This window comes from Nerophis ophidion, linkage group LG16 (assembly GCF_033978795.1).
Source record: "Nerophis ophidion isolate RoL-2023_Sa linkage group LG16, RoL_Noph_v1.0, whole genome shotgun sequence".
Classification (NCBI taxonomy): domain Eukaryota; kingdom Metazoa; phylum Chordata; class Actinopteri; order Syngnathiformes; family Syngnathidae; genus Nerophis; species Nerophis ophidion.
The window spans coordinates 49,496,565-49,518,581 of record NC_084626.1 but is presented as its reverse complement, the minus strand read 5'-3'; the positions used below and the strand labels follow the sequence as shown (position 1 = coordinate 49,518,581).

At 39.8% G+C, this 22,017-nt stretch overlaps 1 protein-coding gene across 1 annotated transcript in view; it reads left to right on the top strand.

Moving 5' to 3' along the window:
* Nucleotides 1-19,670, top strand: part of LOC133535514 (uncharacterized protein KIAA1755-like) — a 129,610-nt gene extending 109,940 nt beyond the window's left edge. The window contains exons 15-24 of the mRNA XM_061875409.1: nt 418-667; nt 852-941; nt 6,216-6,440; nt 12,522-12,692; nt 14,530-14,707; nt 14,798-14,914; nt 15,840-16,091; nt 16,178-16,398; nt 18,406-18,452; nt 18,517-19,670. Of these exons, the coding sequence (XP_061731393.1) occupies nt 418-667; nt 852-941; nt 6,216-6,440; nt 12,522-12,692; nt 14,530-14,707; nt 14,798-14,914; nt 15,840-16,091; nt 16,178-16,398; nt 18,406-18,438 (1,537 nt within the window). The 3' untranslated portion in view covers nt 18,439-18,452; nt 18,517-19,670. The remainder of the gene's footprint in view (nt 1-417; nt 668-851; nt 942-6,215; nt 6,441-12,521; nt 12,693-14,529; nt 14,708-14,797; nt 14,915-15,839; nt 16,092-16,177; nt 16,399-18,405; nt 18,453-18,516) is intronic.
* Nucleotides 19,671-22,017: the final 2,347 nt, after the last annotated feature.

Here is a 22,017-nt window from a genome sequence, read left to right as displayed (position 1 = left end):
TGGACTCTCCCACTATTATGTTAGATCCACTATGGACTGGACTCTCACTATTATGTTGGATCCACTATGGACTGGACTCTCACACTATTATGTTAGATCCATTATGGACTGGACTCTCAATATTATGTTAGACCCACTATGGACTGGACTGGAGGGGTCCCCAACTCTGCGGTCCCCTCCAAGGTTTTTCATTGTCATCCCATTGGGTTGAGTTTTTCCTTGCCCTGATGTGGGATCGTTGTGGCTTGTGCAGCCCTTTGAGACACTCCTGATTTAGGTCTATATAAGTAAACACTGATTGGTTGCTATCGAGGACACTTGTTTTCCACTCCACTGCTACTAGAATTCCCGTCATCGAGCACAACTCTGGCTGACAATCAAACACCGATCCGTCCCGTCTGCTGTGTGTGTGGCCAGGAAACTGCGGCAGATCATGCAGGAGCTGCTGTCCACCGAGCGGGACTACGTGAAGTCCCTGGGCTTCGTCCGCCAGCACTACTTCCCCGAGTTGGAGCGCGGCGACGTGCCGCAGGACCTCAGGGGCCAGAAGGGCAGCGTCTTCGGGAACCTGGAAAAGCTCCACGACTTCCACCGCCATCGTTTCTTGGAGGAACTGGAGAAGAGCGTGCAGGAACCCTTCAGGGTGGGACGCTGCTTCCTGCGACACGTAGGTTGTCAGGAAGATTATCCGTGTCGCGCGCCGGGCAAACGTCGGCGGCGATGTGTTGTTTTGCGCCGAGACGGCAATAATTCAGCGTTAGCGGCGGTGTTGATGCCATAAAGTGCACGGATGAATGTGTCGGCGAGATAGCACTTTTATCTAACGAGATTTATTCCTTCTGTCTTTCTAGCGGGAACACTTCGCCTTGTATGCCCTTTACAGCAAGAACAAACCCCAGTCCGATCGTCTCCTCATCAATCACGGAAAGGCCTTTTTCAAGGTGAATACTCTTCATTTTTGTCTTTCTTAATTGTCAAAAATTAGTAATTTGGCCTTTGCGAAGCGCAATATTGTTTTCGCCATCCTGGGTGTTGTTGATAAAATGGCGTTGGCTTTGCCTAGTAGAGTCTTAACTTATAATAATAATAATGATAATAATGGATTAGATTTATATCGCGCTTTTCTATTGTTAGATACTCAAAGCGCTCACAGAGAAGTGGGAACCCATCACTCATTCACACCTGGTGGTGGTAAGCTACATCTGTAGCCGCAGCTGCCCTGGGGTAGACTGACGGAAGCGTGGCTGCCTACGGCCCCTCCAACCACCATTCATCATTCATTCATCGGTGTGAGCGGCACCGGGGGCAAAGGGTGAAGTGTCCTGCCCAAGGACACAACGGCAGCGACTTTGATGTCCATAGGTGGGAAGCGAACCTGCAACCCTCAGATTTCTGGCATGGCCCGCACTACCCACTACGCCATGCCGCCCCAAACTTGCGCTTACGGATGACGCGACCACCTGTAGTTACTGGCAGTGGTTTTCTGAAGTGTTTCTGAGCCCTATGTGGTGATATCCTTTACACACTGATGTCGCTTTTTGATGCAGTACCCTCAGAACTTCTGAAACTGGTCAAAAATCAGAAAGCTATTTCAGGGTTGAGTCTGTTAACAAACTTCAACATGGTTGGTTGTGTGCGTTTGTCCCCATCTCCGGCTATCAAATGAATGTCACAGATGAACAACTTCTGGATTGAAGGCTAAATCCTCCTAATCTCCAGGTGAAAGGCATGATTTATAGTCGAGAATATAATGTTATAATATATTTGCAATATTATAACAATCATCTGGCAACTACTGTTTGGAAAGTAACCTGGGTGTTGTTGATAAAATGGCGTTGGCTTTGCCTAGTAGAGTTTTAACTTATAATAATAATAACAATAATAATGGATTAGATTTATATCGCGCTTTTCTATTGTTATATACTCAAAGCGCGCACAGAGAAGTGGGAACCCATCATTCATTCACACCTGGTGGTGGTAAGCTACATCTGTAGCCACAGCTGCCCTGGGGTAGACTGACGGAAGCGTGGCTGCCTACGGCCCCTCCGACCACCACCAATCATTCATTCACCGGTGTGAGCGGCACCGGGGGCAAAGGGTGAAGTGCCCTGCCCAAGGACACAACGGCAGCGACTTTGATGTCCATAGGTGGGAAGCGAACCTGCAACCCTCAGGTTTCTGGCATGGCCCGCACTACCCACTACGCCATGCCGCCCCAAACTTGCGCTTACGGATGACACGACCAACTGTAGTTACTGGCAGTGGTTTTCTGAAGTGTTTCTGAGCCCCATGTGGTGATGTCCTTTACACACTGATGTCGCTTTTTGATGCAGTACCCTCAGAACTTCTGAAACTGGTCAAAAATCAGAAAGCTATTTCAGGGTTGAGTCTGTTAACAAACTTCAACATGGTTGGTTGTGTGCGTTTGTCCCCATCTCCGGCTATCAAATGAATGTTACAGATGAACAACTTCTGGATTGAAGCCTAAATCCTCCTAATCTCCAGGTGAAAGGCATGATTTATAGTCGAGAATATAATGTTATAATATATTTGCACTATTATAACAATCATCAGGCAACTACTGTTTGGAAAGTAACCTGGGTGTTGTTGATAAAATGGCGTTGGCTTTGCCTAGTAGAGTTTTAATTTATAATAATAATAACAATAATAATGGATTAGATTTATATCGCGCTTTTCTATTGTTATATACTCAAAGCGCTCACAGAGAAGAGGGAACCCATCATTCATTCACACCTGGTGGTGGTAAGCTACATCTGTAGCCACAGCTGCCCTGGGGTACACTGACGGAAGCGTGGCTGCCTACGGCTCCTCCGACCACCACCAATCATTCATTCACCGGTGTGAGCGGCACCGGGGGCAAAGGGTGAAGTGTCCTGCCCAAGGACACAACGGCAGCGACTTTGATGTCCATAGGTGGGAAGCGAACCTGCAACCCTCAGGTTTCTGGCATGGCCCACACTGCCCACTACGCCATGCCGCCCCAAACTTGCGCTTACGGATGACGCGACCAACTGTAGTTACTGGCAGTGGTTTTCTGAAGTGTTCCTGAGCCCGTGCGGTGATATCCTTTACACACCGATGTCGCTTTTTGATGCAGTACCCTCAGAACTTCTGAACCTTGTCAAAAATCAGAAAGCTATTTCAGGGTTGAGTCTGTTAACAAACTTCAACATGGTTGGTTGTGTGCGTTTGTCCCCATCTCCGGCTATCAAATGAATGTTACAGATGAACAACTTCTTGATTGAAGGCTAAATCCTCCTAATCTCCAGGTGAAAGGCATGATTTATAGTCGAGAATATAATGTTATGATATATTTGCAATATTATAACAATCATCTGGCAACTACTGTTTGGAAAGTAACCTGGGTGTTGTTGATAAAATGGCGTTGGCTTTGCCTAGTAGAGTTTTAACTTATAATAATAATAACAATAATAATGGATTAGATTTATATCGCGCTTTTCTATTGTTATATACTCAAAGCGCTCACAGAGAAGTGGGAACCCATCACTCATTCACACCTGGTGGTGGTAAGCTACATCTGTAGCCACAGCTGCCCTGGGGTAGACTGACGGAAGCGTGGCTGCCTACGGCCCCTCCGACCACCACCAATCATTCATTCACCGGTGTGTGCGTCACCGGGGGCAAAGGGTGAAGTGTCCTGCCCAAGGACACAACGGCAGCGACTTTGATGTCCATAGGTGGGAAGCGAACCTGCAACCCTCAGGTTTCTGGCACGGCCCGCACTACCCACTACGCCATGCCGCCCCAAACTTGCGCTTACGGATGACGCGACCAATTGTAGTTACTGGCAGTGGTTTTCTGAAGTGTTTCTGAGCCCTATGTGGTGATATCTCTTACACACTGAAGTCGCTTTTTGATGCAGTACCCTCAGAACTTCTGAACCTGGTCAAAAATCAGAAAGCTATTTCAGGGTTGAGTCTGTTAACAAACTTCAACATGGTTGGTTGTGTGCGTTTGTCCCCATCTCCGGCTATCAAATGAATGTTACAGATGAACAACTTCTTGATTGAAGGCTAAATCCTCCTAATCTCCAGGTGAAAGGCATGATTTATAGTCGAGAATATAATGTTATAATATATTTGCAATATTATAACAATCATCTGGCAACTACTGTTTGGAAAGTAACCTGGGTGTTGTTGATAAAAATGGCGTTGGGTTTTGCCTTGTAGAGTTTTAACGTGCACTTACGGATGTAGCCACCGACTGTAATTACTGACAGTGGTTTTCTGAAGTGTTCCTGAGCCCGTGCGGTGATATCCTTTACACACCGATGTCGCTTTTTGATGTAGTTCCACCTGAGCCCCGCACTCTCTGACCTTCTGAACCCGGTCGAAAACTAAAAGGCTATTTTGGGGTTACCGTTAGCAAACTTCAACATGGTTGGTTGTGTGTGTTTGTCCCCATCTCCGGCTATCAAATGAATGTCACTGATGAACAACTTCTGGATTGAAGGCTAAATCCTCCTAATCTCCAGGTGAAAGGCATGATTTATAGTCGAGAATATAATGTTATAATATATTTGCAATATTATACCAATCATCTGGCAACTACTGTTTGGAAAGTAACCTGGGTGTTGTTGATAAAATGGCGTTGGGTTTTGCCTTGTAGAGTTTTAACGTGCGCTTACGGATGTAGCCACCGACTGTAATTACTGACAGTGGTTTTCTGAAGTGTTCCTGAGCCCGTGCGGTGATATCCTTTACACACCGATGTCGCTTTTTGATGCAGTGCCACCTGAGCCCCGCACTCTCTGACCTTCTGAACCCGGTCAAAAACTAAAAGGCTATTTTGGGGTTACGGTTAGCAAACTTCCACATGGTTGCTTGTGTGTGTTTGTCCCCATCGCCGGCTATCAAATGAATGTCACAGATGAACAACTTCTTGATTGAAAGCTAAATCCTCCTAATCTCCAGGTGAAAGGCATGATTTATAGTCGAGAATATAATGTTATAATATATTTGCAATATTATACCAATCATCTGGCAACTACTGTTTGGAAAGTAACCTGGGTGTTGTTGATAAAATGGCGTTGGGTTTTGCCTTGTAGAGTTTAAACTTGCGCTTACGGATGTAGCCACCGACTGTAATTACTGACAGTGGTTTTCTGAAGTGTTCCTGAGCCCGTGCGGTGATATCCTTTACACACCGATGTCGCTTTTTGATGCAGTGCCACCTTAGCCCCGCACTCTCCGACCTTCTGAACCCGGTCGAAAACTAAAAGGCTATTTTGGGGTTACCGTTAGCAAACTTCAACATGGTTGGTTGTGTGCGTTCGTCCCCATCTCCGGCTATCAAATGAATGTCACAGATGAACAACTTCTTGATTGAAGGCTAAATCCTCCTAATCTCCAGGTGAAAGGCATGATTTATAGTCGAGAATATAATGTTATAATATATTTGCAATATTATACCAATCATCTGGCAACTACTGTTTGGAAAGTAACCTGGGTGTTGTTGATAAAATGGCGTTGGGTTTTGCCTTGTAGAGTTTTAACTTGCGCTTAGGGATGTAGCCACCAACTGTAACTACTGACAGTGGTTTTCTGAAGTGTTCCTGAGCCCGTGCGGTGATATCCTTTACACACCGATGTCGCTTTTTGATGCAGTGCCACCTGAGCCCCGCACTCTCTGACCTTCTGAACCCGGTCGAAAACTAAAAGGCTATTTTGGGGTTACCGTTAGCAAACTTCAACATGGTTGGTTGTGTGCGTTTGTCCCCATCTCCGGCTATCAAATGAATGTCACAGATGAACAACTTCTTGATTGAAGGCTAAATCCTCCTAATCTCCAGGTGAAAGGCATGATTTATAGTCGAGAATATAATGTTATAATATATTTGCAATATTATACCAATCATCTGGCAACTACTGTTTGGAAAGTAACCTGGGTGTTGTTGATAAAATGGCGTTGGGTTTTGCCTTGTAGAGTTTTAACGTGCGCTTACGGATGTAGCCACCGACTGTAATTACTGACAGTGGTTTCTGAAGTGTTCCTGAGCCCGTGCGGTGATATCCTTTACACACCGATGTCGCTTTTTGATGCAGTGCCACCTGAGCCCCGCACTCTCAGATATCTTTGCCTGTTAATTATCAGCACTTTACATCCATGACAGCTCTCTCTCTCTCTCTCTCTCTCTCTCTCTCTCTCTCTCTCTCCGGGCCTTGTCTCCGCAGCAAAAGCAGCAGAACCTTGGGGACCAAATGGACCTGTGGTCGTACCTGCTGAAGCCCGTGCAGCGCATCAGCAAGTACAGCCTGCTGCTCCAAGACATGATGAGGGAGTGCGGGCCGGCTCAGGTCCGAGAGCTGGACGAACTCAAGGCCGCCTTGGAGGTGGTTCACTTCCAGCTTCGTCATGGCAACAACCTGCTGGCCATGGACGCCATCCAGCAATGTGATGTAAGACGAGCCTGCTTCTTTTTTTTTTTTTTACTATTTAACAAATACAAAAAATGTTAAATGAATAAATACAAAACATATATATATATATTTAAATCATTATTATTATTTAAACATAAAAGTGTGTGAATGTTGATTTTCTGTGTTGGCCTTGTGATGAGGTGGCGACTGATGGACGGATGAACGAATTAAAAATGTTTTCTTTTTTTTTTGGGGCATTTTTTTTTTACTATTAAAAACAAAAACAAAATTAAAAAAGTATATATATATTTCTTCAAAATAATAATAAAATAAAAAAAATATATGTATATACAACATCTAAAAAAACATTCAATATTCTCATTACACAAAGTAATTGTGTGATTAATCCCAATTAAGCAACTTGATTGAACAAGTTTAGACGGATACTATTTTTTTTACTATAAGAAAATACACAAAGTCATATTTTTTTTAATAAAAAAAAATTAACAAAAATGTAAAAAGAAGAATACACATCCTCAATACACAAAGTAAATGCAATATTAATCACAATTCGGCAACTCTAAATGCTTTTTTTACTATTAAAAACAGATGAAAAAAAAAATATATATATACAAAAATGTCATACATTTTTTGTAAAAATAAACAAAAACAAAAGTTACATATATTCCATACACAAATTAATCGCGGGATTAAGTTAATAACATGTATCATCACAAGTTAATAACATGTATCATCACAAGTTAATAACGTGTATCATCACAAGTTAATAACATGTATCATCACAAGTTAATAACGTGTATCATCACAAGTTAATAACGTGTATCATCACAAGTTAATAACATGTATCATCACAAGTTAATAACATGTATCATCACAAGTTAATAACATGTATCATCACAAGTTAATTACATGTATCATCACAAGTTAATAACATGCATCATCACAAGTTAATAACATGTATCATCACAAGTTAATAACGTGTATCATCACAAGTTAATAACATGTATCATCACAAGTTAATAACGTGTATCATCACAAGTTAATAACGTGTATCATCACAAGTTAATAACGTGTATCATCACAAGTTAATAACGTGTATCATCACAAGTTAATTACGTGTATCATCACAAGTTAATAACATGTATCATCAAAAGTTAATAACATGTATCATCACAAGTTAATAACGTGTATCATCACAAGTTAATAACGTATATCATCACAAGTTAATAACGTGTATCATCACAAGTTAATAACATGTATCATCACAAGTTAATAACATGTATCATCACAAGTTAATAACGTGTATCATCACAAGTTAATAACGTGTATCATCACAAGTTAATTACGTGTATCATCACAAGTTAATAACATGTATCATCACAAGTTAATAACATGTATCATCACAAGTTAATAACATGTATCATCACAAGTTAATAACATGTATCATCACAAGTTAATAACGTGTATCATCACAAGTTAATAACATGTATCATCACAAGTTAATAACGTGTATCATCACAAGTTAATAACGTGTATCATCACAAGTTAATAACGTATATCATCACAAGTTAATAACGTGTATCATCACAAGTTAATAACATGTATCATCACAAGTTAATAACGTGTATCATCACAAGTTAATAACGTGTATCATCACAAGTTAACGTGTATCATCACAAGTTAATAACGTGTATCATCACAAGTTAATAACATGTATCATCACAAGTTAATAACATGTATCATCACAAGTTAATAACATGTATCATCACAAGTTAATAACATGTATCATCACAAGTTAATAACGTGTATCATCACATGTTAATAACATGTATCATCACAAGTTAATAACGTGTATCATCACAAGTTAATAACATGTATCATCACAAGTTAATAACATGTATCATCACAAGTTAATAACGTGTATCATCACAAGTTAATAACATGTATCATCACAAGTTAATAACATGTATCATCACAAGTTAATAACATGTATCATCACAAGTTAATAACATGTATCATCACAAGTTAATAACATGTATCATCACAAGTTAATAACATGTATCATCACAAGTTAATAACGTGTATCATCACAAGTTAATAACATGTATCATCACAAGTTAACAACATGTATCATCACAAGTTAATAACATGTATCATCACAAGTTAATAACATGTATCATCACAAGTTAATAACGTGTATCATCACAAGTTAATAACGTGTATCATCACAAGTTAATAACGTGTATCATCACAAGTTAATAACATGTATCATCACAAGTTAATAACATGTATCATCACAAGTTAATAACGTGTATCATCACAAGTTAATTACGTGTATCATCACAAGTTAATAACGTGTATCATCACAAGTTAATAACGTGTATCATCACAAGTTAATAACATGTATCATCACAAGTTAATAACGTGTATCATCACAAGTTAATAACATGTATCATCACAAGTTAATAACGTGTATCATCACATGTTAATAACATGTATCAACACAAGTTAATAACGTGTATCATCACATGTTAATAACGTGTATCATCACAAGTTAATAACGTGTATCATCACAAGTTAATAACGTGTATCATCACAAGTTAATAACGTGTATCATCACAAGTTAATAACGTGTATCATCACAAGTTAATAACATGTATCATCACAAGTTAATAACGTGTATCATCACATGTTAATAACATGTATCATCACAAATTAATAACGTGTATCATCACAAGTTAATAACATGTATCATCACAAGTTAATAACGTGTATCATCACAAGTTAATAACGTGTATCATCACAAGTTAATAACATGTATCATCACAAGTTAATAACGTGTATCATCACAAGTTAATAACGTGTATCATCACAAGTTAATAACGTGTATCATCACAAGTTAATAACGTGTATCATCACAAGTTAATAACATGTATCATCACAAGTTAATAACATGTATCATCACAAGTTAATAACATGTATCATCACAAGTTAATAACGTGTATCATCACATGTTAATAACATGTATCATCACAAGTTAATAACGTGTATCATCACAAGTTAATAACATGTATCATCACAAGTTAATAACATGTATCATCACAAGTTAATAACGTGTATCATCACAAGTTAATAACATGTATCGTCACAAGTTAATAACATGTATCATCACAAGTTAATAACGTGTATCATCACAAGTTAATAACATGTATCGTCACAAGTTAATAACGTGTATTATCACAAGTTAATAACATGTATCATCACAAGTTAATAACGTGTATTATCACAAGTTAATAACATGTATCATCACAAGTTAATAACATGTATCATCACAAGTTAATAACGTGTATCATCACAAGTTAATAACATGTATCATCTCAAGTTAATAACATGTATCATCACAAGTTAATAACATGTATCATCACAAGTTAATAACATGTATCATCACAAGTTAATAACATGTATCATCACAAGTTAATAACATGTATCATCACAAGTTAATAACATGTATCATCACAAGTTAATAACGTGTATCATCACAAGTTAATAACGTGTATCATCACAAGTTAATAACGTGTATCATCACAAGTTAATAACGTATATCATCACAAGTTAATAACGTGTATCATCACAAGTTAATAACGTGTATCATCACAAGTTAATAACGTGTATCATCACAAGTTAATAACGTGTATCATCACAAGTTAATAACGTGTATCATCACAAGTTAATAACATGTATCATCACAAGTTAATAACATGTATCATCACAAATTAATAACATGTATCATCACAAGTTAATAACATGTATCATCACAAGTTAATAACATGTATCATCACAAGTTAATAATATGTATCATCACAAGTTAATAACATGTATCATCACAAGTTAATACCATGTATCATCACAAGTTAATAACATGTATCATCACAAATTAATAACATGTATCATCACAAGTTAATAACATGTATCATCACAAGTTAATAACGTGTATCATCACAAGTTAATAACATGTATCGTCACAAGTTAATAACGTGTATCATCACAAGTTAATAACATGTATCATCACAAGTTAATAACGTGTATCATCACAAGTTAATAACATGTATCATCACAAGTTAATAACGTGTATCATCACAAGTTAATAACATGTATCATCACAAATTAATAACATGTATCATCACAAGTTAATAACGTGTATCATCACAAGTTAATAACATGTATCATCACAAGTTAATAATATGTATCATCACAAGTTAATAACATGTATCATCACAAGTTAATACCATGTATCATCACAAGTTAATAACATGTATCATCACAAATTAATAACATGTATCATCACAAGTTAATAACATGTATCATCACAAGTTAATAACATGTATCATCACAAGTTAATAACGTGTATCACAAGTTAATAACGTGTATCATCACAAGTTAATAACATGTATCATCACAAGTTAATAACATGTATCATCACAAGTTAATAACATGTATCATCACAAGTTAATAACATGTATCATCACAAGTTAATAACATGTATCATCACAAGTTAATAACGTGTATCATCACAAGTTAATAACATGTATCATCACAAGTTAATAACGTGTATCATCACAAGTTAATAACGTGTATCATCACAAGTTAATAACATGTATCATCACAAGTTAATAACATGTATCATCACAAGTTAATAACATGTATCATCACAAGTTAATAACATGTATCATCACAAGTTAATAACGTGTATCATCACAAGTTAATAACGTGTATCATCACAAGTTAATAACATGTATCATCACAAGTTAATAACATGTATCATCACAAGTTAATAACGTGTATCATCACAAGTTAATAACATGTATCATCACAAGTTAATAACATGTATCATCACAAGTTAATAACGTGTATCATCACAAGTTAATAACGTGTATCATCACAAGTTAATAACATGTATCATCACAAGTTAATAACATGTATCATCACAAGTTAATAACGTGTATCATCACAAGTTAATAACATGTATCATCACAAGTTAATAACGTGTATCATCACAAGTTAATAACGTGTATCATCACAAGTTAATAACGTGTATCATCACAAGTTAATAACATGTATCATCACAAGTTAATAACATGTATCATCACAAGTTAATAACATGTATCATCACAAGTTAATAACGTGTATCATCACAAGTTAATAACGTGTATCATCACAAGTTAATAACATGTATCATCACAAGTTAATAACATGTATCATCACAAGTTAATAACGTGTATCATCACAAGTTAATAACATGTATCATCACAAGTTAATAACATGTATCATCACAAGTTAATAACGTGTATCATCACAAGTTAATAACGTGTATCATCACAAGTTAATAACATGTATCATCACAAGTTAATAACATGTATCATCACAAGTTAATAACATGTATCATCACAAGTTATTAACGTGTATCATCACAAGTTAATAACATGTATCATCACAAGTTAATAACATGTATCATCACAAGTTAATAACATGTATCATCACAAGTTAATAACATGTATCATCACAAGTTAATAACATGTATCATCACAAGTTATTAACGTGTATCATCACAAGTTAATAACGTGTATCATCACAAGTTAATAACGTGTATCATCACAAGTTAATAACATGTATCATCACAAGTTAATAACATGTATCATCACAAGTTAATAACATGTATCATCACAAGTTAATAACATGTATCATCACAAGTTAATAACATGTATCATCACAAGTTAATAACATGTATCATCACAAGTTAATAACATGTATCATCACAAGTTAATAACATGTATCATCACAAGTTAATAACATGTATCATCACAAGTTAATAACATGTATCATCACAAGTTAATAACATGTCTCATCACAAGTTAATAACGTGTATCATCACAAGTTAATAACATGTATCATCACAAGTTAATAACATGTATCATCACAAGTTAATAACATATCTCCGACTTGCCGTCTGTTGCATGAATAAATGATCTCAGTGGCAAAAAAATAATACTAGAGACATGTGTTCGGAGTGAGTCTTGTTATGATTCTTTCTTTGTCCTGCAGGTGAACCTGAAAGAACAAGGGCCGCTCATACGCCAGGACCAGTTCACAGTCACCTTCCGGAAAAAAAAATGTTCCCGCCGTGTTTTCCTCTTTCAAGATCTCATTCTGTTCAGCAAGACCAGGAAGACGGATGTGGGGAACGATACATATGTCTACAAGCAGTCATTCAAGGTGCACACACACACACAAACACACAACAACATATGAAATAACAAGTGTGTGTAAAAATGTAAAGTGCTCCCCCTCTGGTCAACATATGAAATAACAAGTGTGTGTAAGAAATGTGAGGTGCTCCCCCTCTGGTCAACATATTAAATAACAATTGTTTGTAAGAAATGTGAGGTGCTCCCCCCTCTGGTCAACATATGAAATAACAAGTGTGTGTAAGAAATGTGAGGTGCTCCCCCTTTTGGCCAACATATGAAATAACAAGTGTGTGTAAGAAATGTGAGGTGCCCCCCCTCTGGTCAACATATGAAATAACAAGTGTGTGTAAGAAATGTGACGTGCTCCCCTTCTGGCCAACATATGAAATAACAAGTGTGTGTAAGAAATGTGAGGTATCCCCCTCTGGTCAACATATGGAATAACAAGTGTGTGTAAGAAATGTGAGGTGCTCCCCCTCTGGTCAACATATGAAATAACAAGTGTGTGTAAGAAATGTGAGGTGCTCCCCCTCTGGCTAACATATGAAATAACAAGTGTGTGTAAGAAATGTGAGGTGCGCCCCCTCTAGTCAACATATGAAATAACAAGTGTGTGTAAGAAATGTGAGGAGCTCCCCCTCCGGCCAACATATGAAATAACAAGTGTGTGTAAGAAATGTGAGGTGCTCCCCCTCTGGTCAACATATGAAATAACAAGTTTGTGTAAGAAATATGAGGTGCTCCCCCTCTGGCCAACATATGAAATAACAAGTGTGTGTAAGAAATGTGAGGTGCTCCCCCTCTGGTCAACATATGAAATAACAAGTGTGTGTAAGAAATGTGAGGTGCTCCCCCTCTGGTCAACATATGAAATAACAAGTGTGTGTAAGAAATTTGAGGTGCTCCCCCTCTGGTCAACATATGAAATAACGAGTGTGTGTAAGAAATGTGAGGTGCTCCCCCTCTGGTCAACATATGAAATAACAAGTGTGTGTAAGAAATGTGAGGTGCTCCCCCTCTGGTCAACATATGAAATAACAAGTGTGTGTAAGAAATGTGAGGTGCTCCCCCTCTGGTCAACATATGAAATAACAAGTGTGTGTAAGAAATGTCAGGTGCTCCCCCTCTGGTCAACATATGGAATAACAAGTGTGTGTAAGAAATGTGAGGTGCTCCCCCTCTGGTCAACATATGAAATAACTAGTGTGTGTAAGAAATGTCAGGTGCTCCCCCTCTGGTCAACATATGAAATAACAAGTGTGTGTAAGAAATGTGAGGTGCTCCCCCTCTGGTCAACATATGAAATAACAAGTGTGTGTAAGAAATGTGAGGTGCCCCCCCTCTGGTCAACATATGAAATAACGAGTGTGTGTAAGAAATGTGAGGTGCTCCCCCTCTGGTCAACATATGAAATAACAAGTGTGTGTAAGAAATGTCAGGTGCTCCCCCTCTGGTCAACATATGGAATAACAAGTGTGTGTAAGAAATGTGAGGTGCTCCCCCTCTGGTCAACATATGAAATAACTAGTGTGTGTAAGAAATGTCAGGTGCTCCCCCTCTGGTCAACATATGAAATAACAAGTGTGTGTAAGAAATGTCAGGTGCTCCCCCTCTGGTCAACATATGGAATAACAAGTGTGTGTAAGAAATGTGAGGTGCCCCCCCTTTGGTCAACATATGAAATAACAAGTGTGTGTAAGAAATGTGAGGTGCTCCCCCTCTGGTCAACATATGAAATAACAAGTGTGTGTAAGAAATGTGAGGTGCTCCCCCTCTGGCCAACATATGAAATAACATGTGTGTGTGAAGGCATCAGTGGAGGTTGAAGACACATTGCCTGACAATTATTTCCTCGTACTCAGACGTCAGACGTCGGCATGACCCAGAACACCGGGGTCACCGGCCTGTGTTTTGAGATCTGGTTCCGGAAACGTAAAACCCAGGACACATACACGCTGCAAGCAGCCAGTCGGGAGGCCAAGGAGGCTTGGACCAAGGACCTGGAGCGGATCCTCTGGGATCAAGCGCTACACAACCGAGGTGCGGACAACTACACACTGCTGGCATGCAGTCATGACTTTGTCACTTTCACTTTCACTTTCACTTTCACTATCACTTTCACACGTTTAGAAGTACGCATGCAGGAGCGTGTGTTCTTGGGGATTGGAAGTAAACCCTTCAAGGACATCCAGCCCAGCGATGCAGCCATCAGTGACAGAGCAGTCCACTGTGGTCTGGTAGCAAGAGGTAGGCCAACATCCAATCCTCTACCCAGTCTGCACTCCTTTAGTCCATAGTGGATCTAACATAATAGTGTGAGAGTCCAGTCCATAGTGGATCTAACATAATAGTGTGAGAGTCCAGTCCATAGTGGATCTAACATAAAAGTGTGAGAGTCCAGTCCATAGTGGATCTAACATAAAAGTGTGAGAGTCTAGTCCATAGTGGATCTAACAGAATAGTGAGAGTCCAGTCCATAGTGGATCTAACATAATAGTGAGAGTCTAGTCCATAGTGGATCTAACATAATAGTGAGAGTCCAGTCCATAGTGGATCTAACATAATAGTGAGAGTCTAGTCCATAGTGGATCTAACATAATAGTGAGAGTCCAGTCCATAGTAGATCTAACATAATAGTGTGAGAGTCCAGTCCATAGTGGATCTAACATAATAGTGTGAGGGTCCAGTCCATAGTGGATCCAACATAATAGTGAGAGTCCAGTCCATAGTGGATCCAACATAATAGTGAGAGTCCAGTCCATATTGGGTCTAACATAATAGTGTGAGAGTCCAGTCCATAGTGGATCCAACATAATAGTGTGAGAGTCCAGTCCATAGTGGATCTAACATAATAGTGTGAGAGTCCAGTCCATAGTGGATCTAACATAATAGTGTGAAAGTCCAGTCCATAGTGGATCTAACATAATAGTGTGAGAGTCCAGTCCATAGTGGATCTAAATTAATATTGTGAGTGTCCAGTTCATAGTGGATCTAACATAATAGTGAGTGTCCAGTCCATAGTGGATCTAACATAATAGTGAGAGTCCAGTCCATAGTGGATCTAACATAATAGTGTGAGAGTCCAAAACAACAAGTTCCACGTTTTTAGACTGTCTGGAGTGTTTTAAAGGCACAGGCCGTGATACTTCTTTCTCATGTTTTGTCTCCTTAGAGAACAAAGTTCTGTCCTATGTTGGACCATATGGACCACACAATGGGCTTCCAGGTGCTCGACCAAAGTCTGCCGGTTCAGGGAGTACTTCGTCCTCCTCTTCTTCCGGAAGAGGTTCACTGTCCCCTACGGCATATCTCTGTGTGCCAAAGCGGAGAGTGCTGTCCAATAGCTTCGAGGGCTACATATCGCCACCTGGGGTTCTAGAGGAGGACGACGTGGACCAGGAAAGCGGGAGTCACAACTTAATGTGTAATTTCCAACAAATCCAATGATCCCACGGACGGTTGTGTCGGTCAAGGTTATCAAGCCCTGACCAAGGTCTTGTTTCCCTGCAGTGGACAGCTCGGAGTCATCGGGAGAAAGTGTCAGCGGCCTGAGCAGTTCTGCCCACAGCTTCCGCTCGGTTCTAGACAAGGAAACGGAGGAAGTGTCTCCGGTTTGTTCCACCGCCATCGCCCATCGGACGGAGCCAGGTGGACCCCCTGAGAAGAACCAACCGGTAGTTGCCGTTCAGGACGAGCCGGAGAACAAGGCCACGGACCTGCTCTGTGACAAGGTGCGGGCGCCAAGTCTTTTAACCGGTTGGTCAGAGCGGTCCCTACATTTTGGCCCCCAAAGTTCGGGAGAGGACTGAATCAGACAAAAACCCTGTAAATCCTGATAATCCAATTTTGTTTGGCTAATTTTGTAGCTGAACACAGAAAACTGTATCACCAAAAGATTATTTGTTTGGGCACACCAGTTTTAGTTTTGTTCTGCATTTTGTTGGCGTTGTTGGTCCGGAAGCCAGAATGCAGAGACAAAGCCCTTTTATTAGGGAATTCTCTATTAGGAACCCCTCAGCCTTCCCGGTAAGGTTTATTCAGGTGTACTGGAGAGGAGGCTACGCCGGATAGTCGAACCTCGGATTCAGGAGGAACAGTGTGGTTTTCGTCCTGGTCGTGGAACTGTGGACCAGCTCTATACTCTCGGCAGGGTTCTTGAGGGTGCATGGGAGTTTGCCCAACCAGTCTGCATGTGCTTCGTGGACTTGGAGAAGGCATTGGACCGTGTCCCTCGGGAAGTCCTGTGGGGAGTGCTCAGAGAGTATGGGGTATCGGACTGTCTTATTGTGGCGGTCCGCTCCCTGTATGATCAGTGCCAGACCTTGGTCCGCATTGCCGGCAGTAAGTCGAACACATTTCCAGTGAGGGTTGGACTCCGCCAAGGCTGTCCTTTGTCACCGATTCTGTTCATAACTTTTATGGACAGAATTTCTAGGCGCAGTCAAGGCGTTGAGGGGTTCCGGTTTGGTGACCGCAGGATTAGGTCTCTGCTTTTTGCAGATGATGTGGTCCTGATGGCTTCATCTGACCGGGATCTTCAGCTCTCGCTGGATCGGTTCGCAGCCAAGTGTGAAGCGACCGGAATGAGAATCAGCACCTCCAAGTCCGAGTCCATGGTTCTCGCCCGGAAAAGGGTGGAATGCCATCTCCGGGTTGGGGAGGAGACCCTGCCCCGAGTGGAGGAGTTCAAATACCTAGGAGTCTTGTTCACGAGTGAGGGAAGAGTGGATCGTGAGATCGACAGGCGGATCGGTGCGGCGTCTTCAGTAATGCGGACGTTGTACCGATCCGTTGTGGTGAAGAAGGAGCTGAGCCGGAAGGCAAAGCTCTCAATTTACCGGTCGATCTACGTTCCCATCCTCACCTATGGTCATGAGCTTTGGGTCAGGACCGAAAGGATAAGATCACGGGTACAAGCGGCCCAAATGAGTTTGGGTCTCTCCCTTAGAGATAGGGTGAGAAGCTCTGCCATCCGGGAGGAACTCAAAGTAAAGCCGCTGCTCCTCCACATCGAGAGGAGCCAGATGAGGTGGTTCGGGCATCTGGTCAGGATGCCACCCGAACGCCTCCCTAGGGAGGTGTTTAGGGCACGTCCAACCGGTAGGAGGCCACGGGGAAGACCCAGGACACGTTGGGAAGACTATGTCTCCCGGCTGGCCTGGGCGCACCTCAGGATTCCCCGGGAGGAACTGGACCAAGTGGCTGGGGAGAGGGAAGTCTGGGCTTCCTCTCAATTTACCGGTCGATCTACGTTCCCATCCTCATCTATAGTCATGAGCTTTGGGTTATGACCAAAAGGACAAGATCCCGGGTACAAGCGGCCCAAATGAGTTTCCTCCCTGGGGTGGCAGGTCTCTCCCTTAGAGATAGGGTGAGAAGCTCTGCCATCCGGGAGGAACTCAAAGTAAAGCCGCTGCTCCTCCACATCGAGAAGACCCAGATGAGGTGGTTCGGGCATCTGGTCAGGATGCCACCTGAACGCCACCCGAGGGAGGTGTTTAGGGCACGGGGAAGACCCAGGACATGTTGGGAAGACTATGTCTCCTGGCTGGCCTGGGAACGCCTCGGGATCCCCCGGGAGGAGCTGGACCAAGTGGCTGGGCAGAGGGAAGTCTGGGCTTCTGTGCTTAGGCTGCTGCCCCCGCGACCCAACCTCTGATTTCTCAGTTAATTACTGGATGTTCTCGCCGTCTGTTGCATAAACGCTCGTGGTCATGACGTATTATTGTTTGTTGCAGAACCCAAATGTCGGAAAGTCCACTGAGGTGTGAACAACCACTTAAAGGTACGGCGTCACTATGAAGTCCGACCGCTGTCAGAGGGATTGATTCATATTTTGTTTTCTCCAGGCAGAGAAAAGCACAAGGAAGTCCGTTGAAAACTGCAAGTCCAATCCCACTTTGTAGATAATCTACACTATATTGCCCAAAAACATTTTGACACGAATATAAATGATGAGAATCGGGTGTCCTAATCACTTGGCCCGGTGTATCAAATCAAGCACTTAGGCATGGAGACTGTTTCTACAAACATTTGTGAAAGAACGGCCCGCTCTCAGTGATTTCCAGCGTGGAACTGTCATAGGCAACAAATCCAGTCGTGAAATGTTCTCGCTCCTAAATATCCGAGGGTGAACTTCATTATAAGAAAAGTGAATATTTTGGGAACAACAGCAACTCAGCCGCCAAGTGGTAGGCCAGGTAAACTGACAGAGAGGGCTCCACATAGTGCAAAGACTTCCAATTAGCCCACGTACAGCATGCAGAGAGCTTCATGGAATGGGTTTTCCATGGCCGGGCGGCTGCATCTAAGCCATACATCACCAAGTTCAATGCGAAGCGTGGGATGCAGTGGTGTAAAAGACATCACCACTGGACTCTAGAGCAGTGGCGGTGCCTTCTCTGGACTGATGAATCACGGACTGATGGATTAGTCTGGGTTTGGAGGTCGCCAGGATAATGCTACATTTCGGAGTGTGAATTTTAATGGAGGAGGAATTATGGTGTGGGGTTGTTTTTTTCCAAGAGTTATGCTCGGCCCCTTAGTTCCTGTGACATCAAAACATTTTGGACAATTCCACGGGACGGCACTTGTGAGTAAAGGCAGGTGGCCAAAATTTTTTTTGTCAATCTAGCGTAATCTCACCTGTATCAGCCAGTAAAACGCTCATTTCTGAGAAGATACGGATGTGACACAGCCTTGTAAAGATACCGAAAAATTCAAGTTGACTCTTTATTGCTTATGCAAGAAGACAGAAGACATTTGAAAACTACTACTAACCAGCAGCTAGTTAAGGTACTACTATTACCAATGTTGTCTTGTTATTGCTTTGTGTACAAATGTATATCCTGCTCACCTCTGTCTTTACAACACTAAAATGTTACTTATAAGTATCGATTTCTATTCGGCACAACTGTTTGCAATCATGACCTTTACTTGACCTTGTATTTTTATTCGCACATCGTATTTTTTTTAAAATAATAAATCAAACTTACAAATGAAATGTTTTTTTTGTTGTTTATGTTTTTCACTTTGCTGTTTTAAGTGACCTGTCTTAATCTTTTTGTATGTCTTTTTCACTTTGATCCACTTTTCTTTAAAAGGCTAACAAATTGTTGCAAATGAGCCTTTTGCAAATTAATAAATTTGCCTCCGAATTTAAATATTTAACTTCTTTTTTTACATAAAGAGTAAAAAAAAATATGTGGATTTTAGTACTGTTTTTGATAGAAAAAAAACTGGCAGCTTAGTTTCCAGACTTTTACTATGAAATATATAGTAGGTTATTTTTATTATTATTTTTATTATATTTACAACATATTACTGTAAATAGAAATACAGTACCGCTGTTTAATTTGAGTTGCCATTTTTTTTTTACCATAATAAAATGTGCTACCATAAAAACATCAACCGTGGATTTTACGGTAAAAAAACAAAAAAAAAAACCTGACAGCTCATTTGACAGAATTTTACTGAAAAAAACAAACAAACAAACATTGTTTTTTTTTCAATTTACAGTAATATGCTGTACAAAAAAACCTCCCTAAATTTGACAGTAAAATCTATTGGTCACTTTTATAGTGTTTCATTTGTTGGATAACTTGCTTCAAAATCATAAGTTAAGCAGATAGTTAAGTATTTATTTGGATTTTGACCCAAAAAAAGTGGGATAATATAAGATGTGTTACAATATTCGACACTATTTTTGTCCCTGTCAAACTAGTGAAGTGAACTATATTTATATAGCGCTTTTCTCTAGTGACTCAAAGCGCTTTACAGAGTGAAACCCAATATCTAATTTTTACAATTAAAGCAGTGTGGGTGGCACTGGGAGCAGGTGGGTAAAGTGCCTTGCCCAAGGACACAACGGCAGTGACTAGGATGGCAGAAGCGGGAATCGAACCTGCAACCCTCAAGTTGCTGGCACGGCCACTCTACCAACCGAGCTATACCGCCCCTACAAAAAAAAACAATACCTTTAGTAAGAAAGTAAAGAAAGAAAATATAAGGTGTGCATGTGTGTGTGTATACACATATATATATATATATATAAAAATATATATATATATATACATATACATATATATATACACATGTATATATACATATATATGTATATATACGTATATGTATATATATATATGTATATATATATATATATAAATATATATATATATATACACACACACACATATCTATATACGTGTATGTATATATATGTACATGTGTATATATATATATATATATATATGTATATATGTGTATATATGTATATTTATATACGTATATGTATGTATATATATGTATATGTATGTATATATACATGTGTCTATACATATATATACACATCTATACATATGTACGTATATATACACATATATACATACATATATACACATATACGTATATATATATACACATATACGTGTACATATATATATACACATATATCTACATACATATATACGTATATATATACGTATATACACATATATATACACACACACATATATATATATATACACACATATATATACATGCATTTATGTACATATATATACACATATATATGTAGATATATACATGCACATATATATATATATATATATATATGTGCATGTATATATCTACATACATGTGTTTCTTTGCCATCGCCTGCAGTGCGACTCCAGGCCTCCACACACACACACACACACACACACACACACACACACACACACACACACACACACACACACACACACACACACACACACACACACACTATGAACCATGGCACATATGCAAACATAAACCTCACCCCCACGCCTTTGCCACTGCTTCCCCTCACGTGGTATGATGTACAACGAAGCAGCGCCCCTAATGGCTGGCAGCTTCAATCCGGATGCCCCTCCTGTTGCAAGTCTTGTTGCTTCCGTGCAAAATGTTTACATGTGCTTATTGACCATCAGGTTTTTTTTCTCAGCCCCAGACGTATCCAAAGTTCAGCGGGTTTGTGGTGTAAAAGAAATGTCGTTGACGATAAAGAGCTTGCCATACCAAACGTGGAGGGAAATGAGTGTTTCCATGGTGACAGCCGGCACCTTATTTCGTGGAAGTGCTTATAGTAAATGCAATTTTTATAGTTTGCACATGCTTTTTAACACTGGATCTTAGTAGATGAGGCCCAAAATGTTAAAGAATGCAGCCTTCAATTGACAAAAATCAGTTCCAGCCAAATTGGTATAGTTTTTGTCCGAAACGCACAACAACATAAATCACACACCTTCAAAATAAATCACGCTGACGTACTTCCAGTGCTATGTTTATTTACACTACAATATCAAACGGAATACGACCCTCATCTCTAA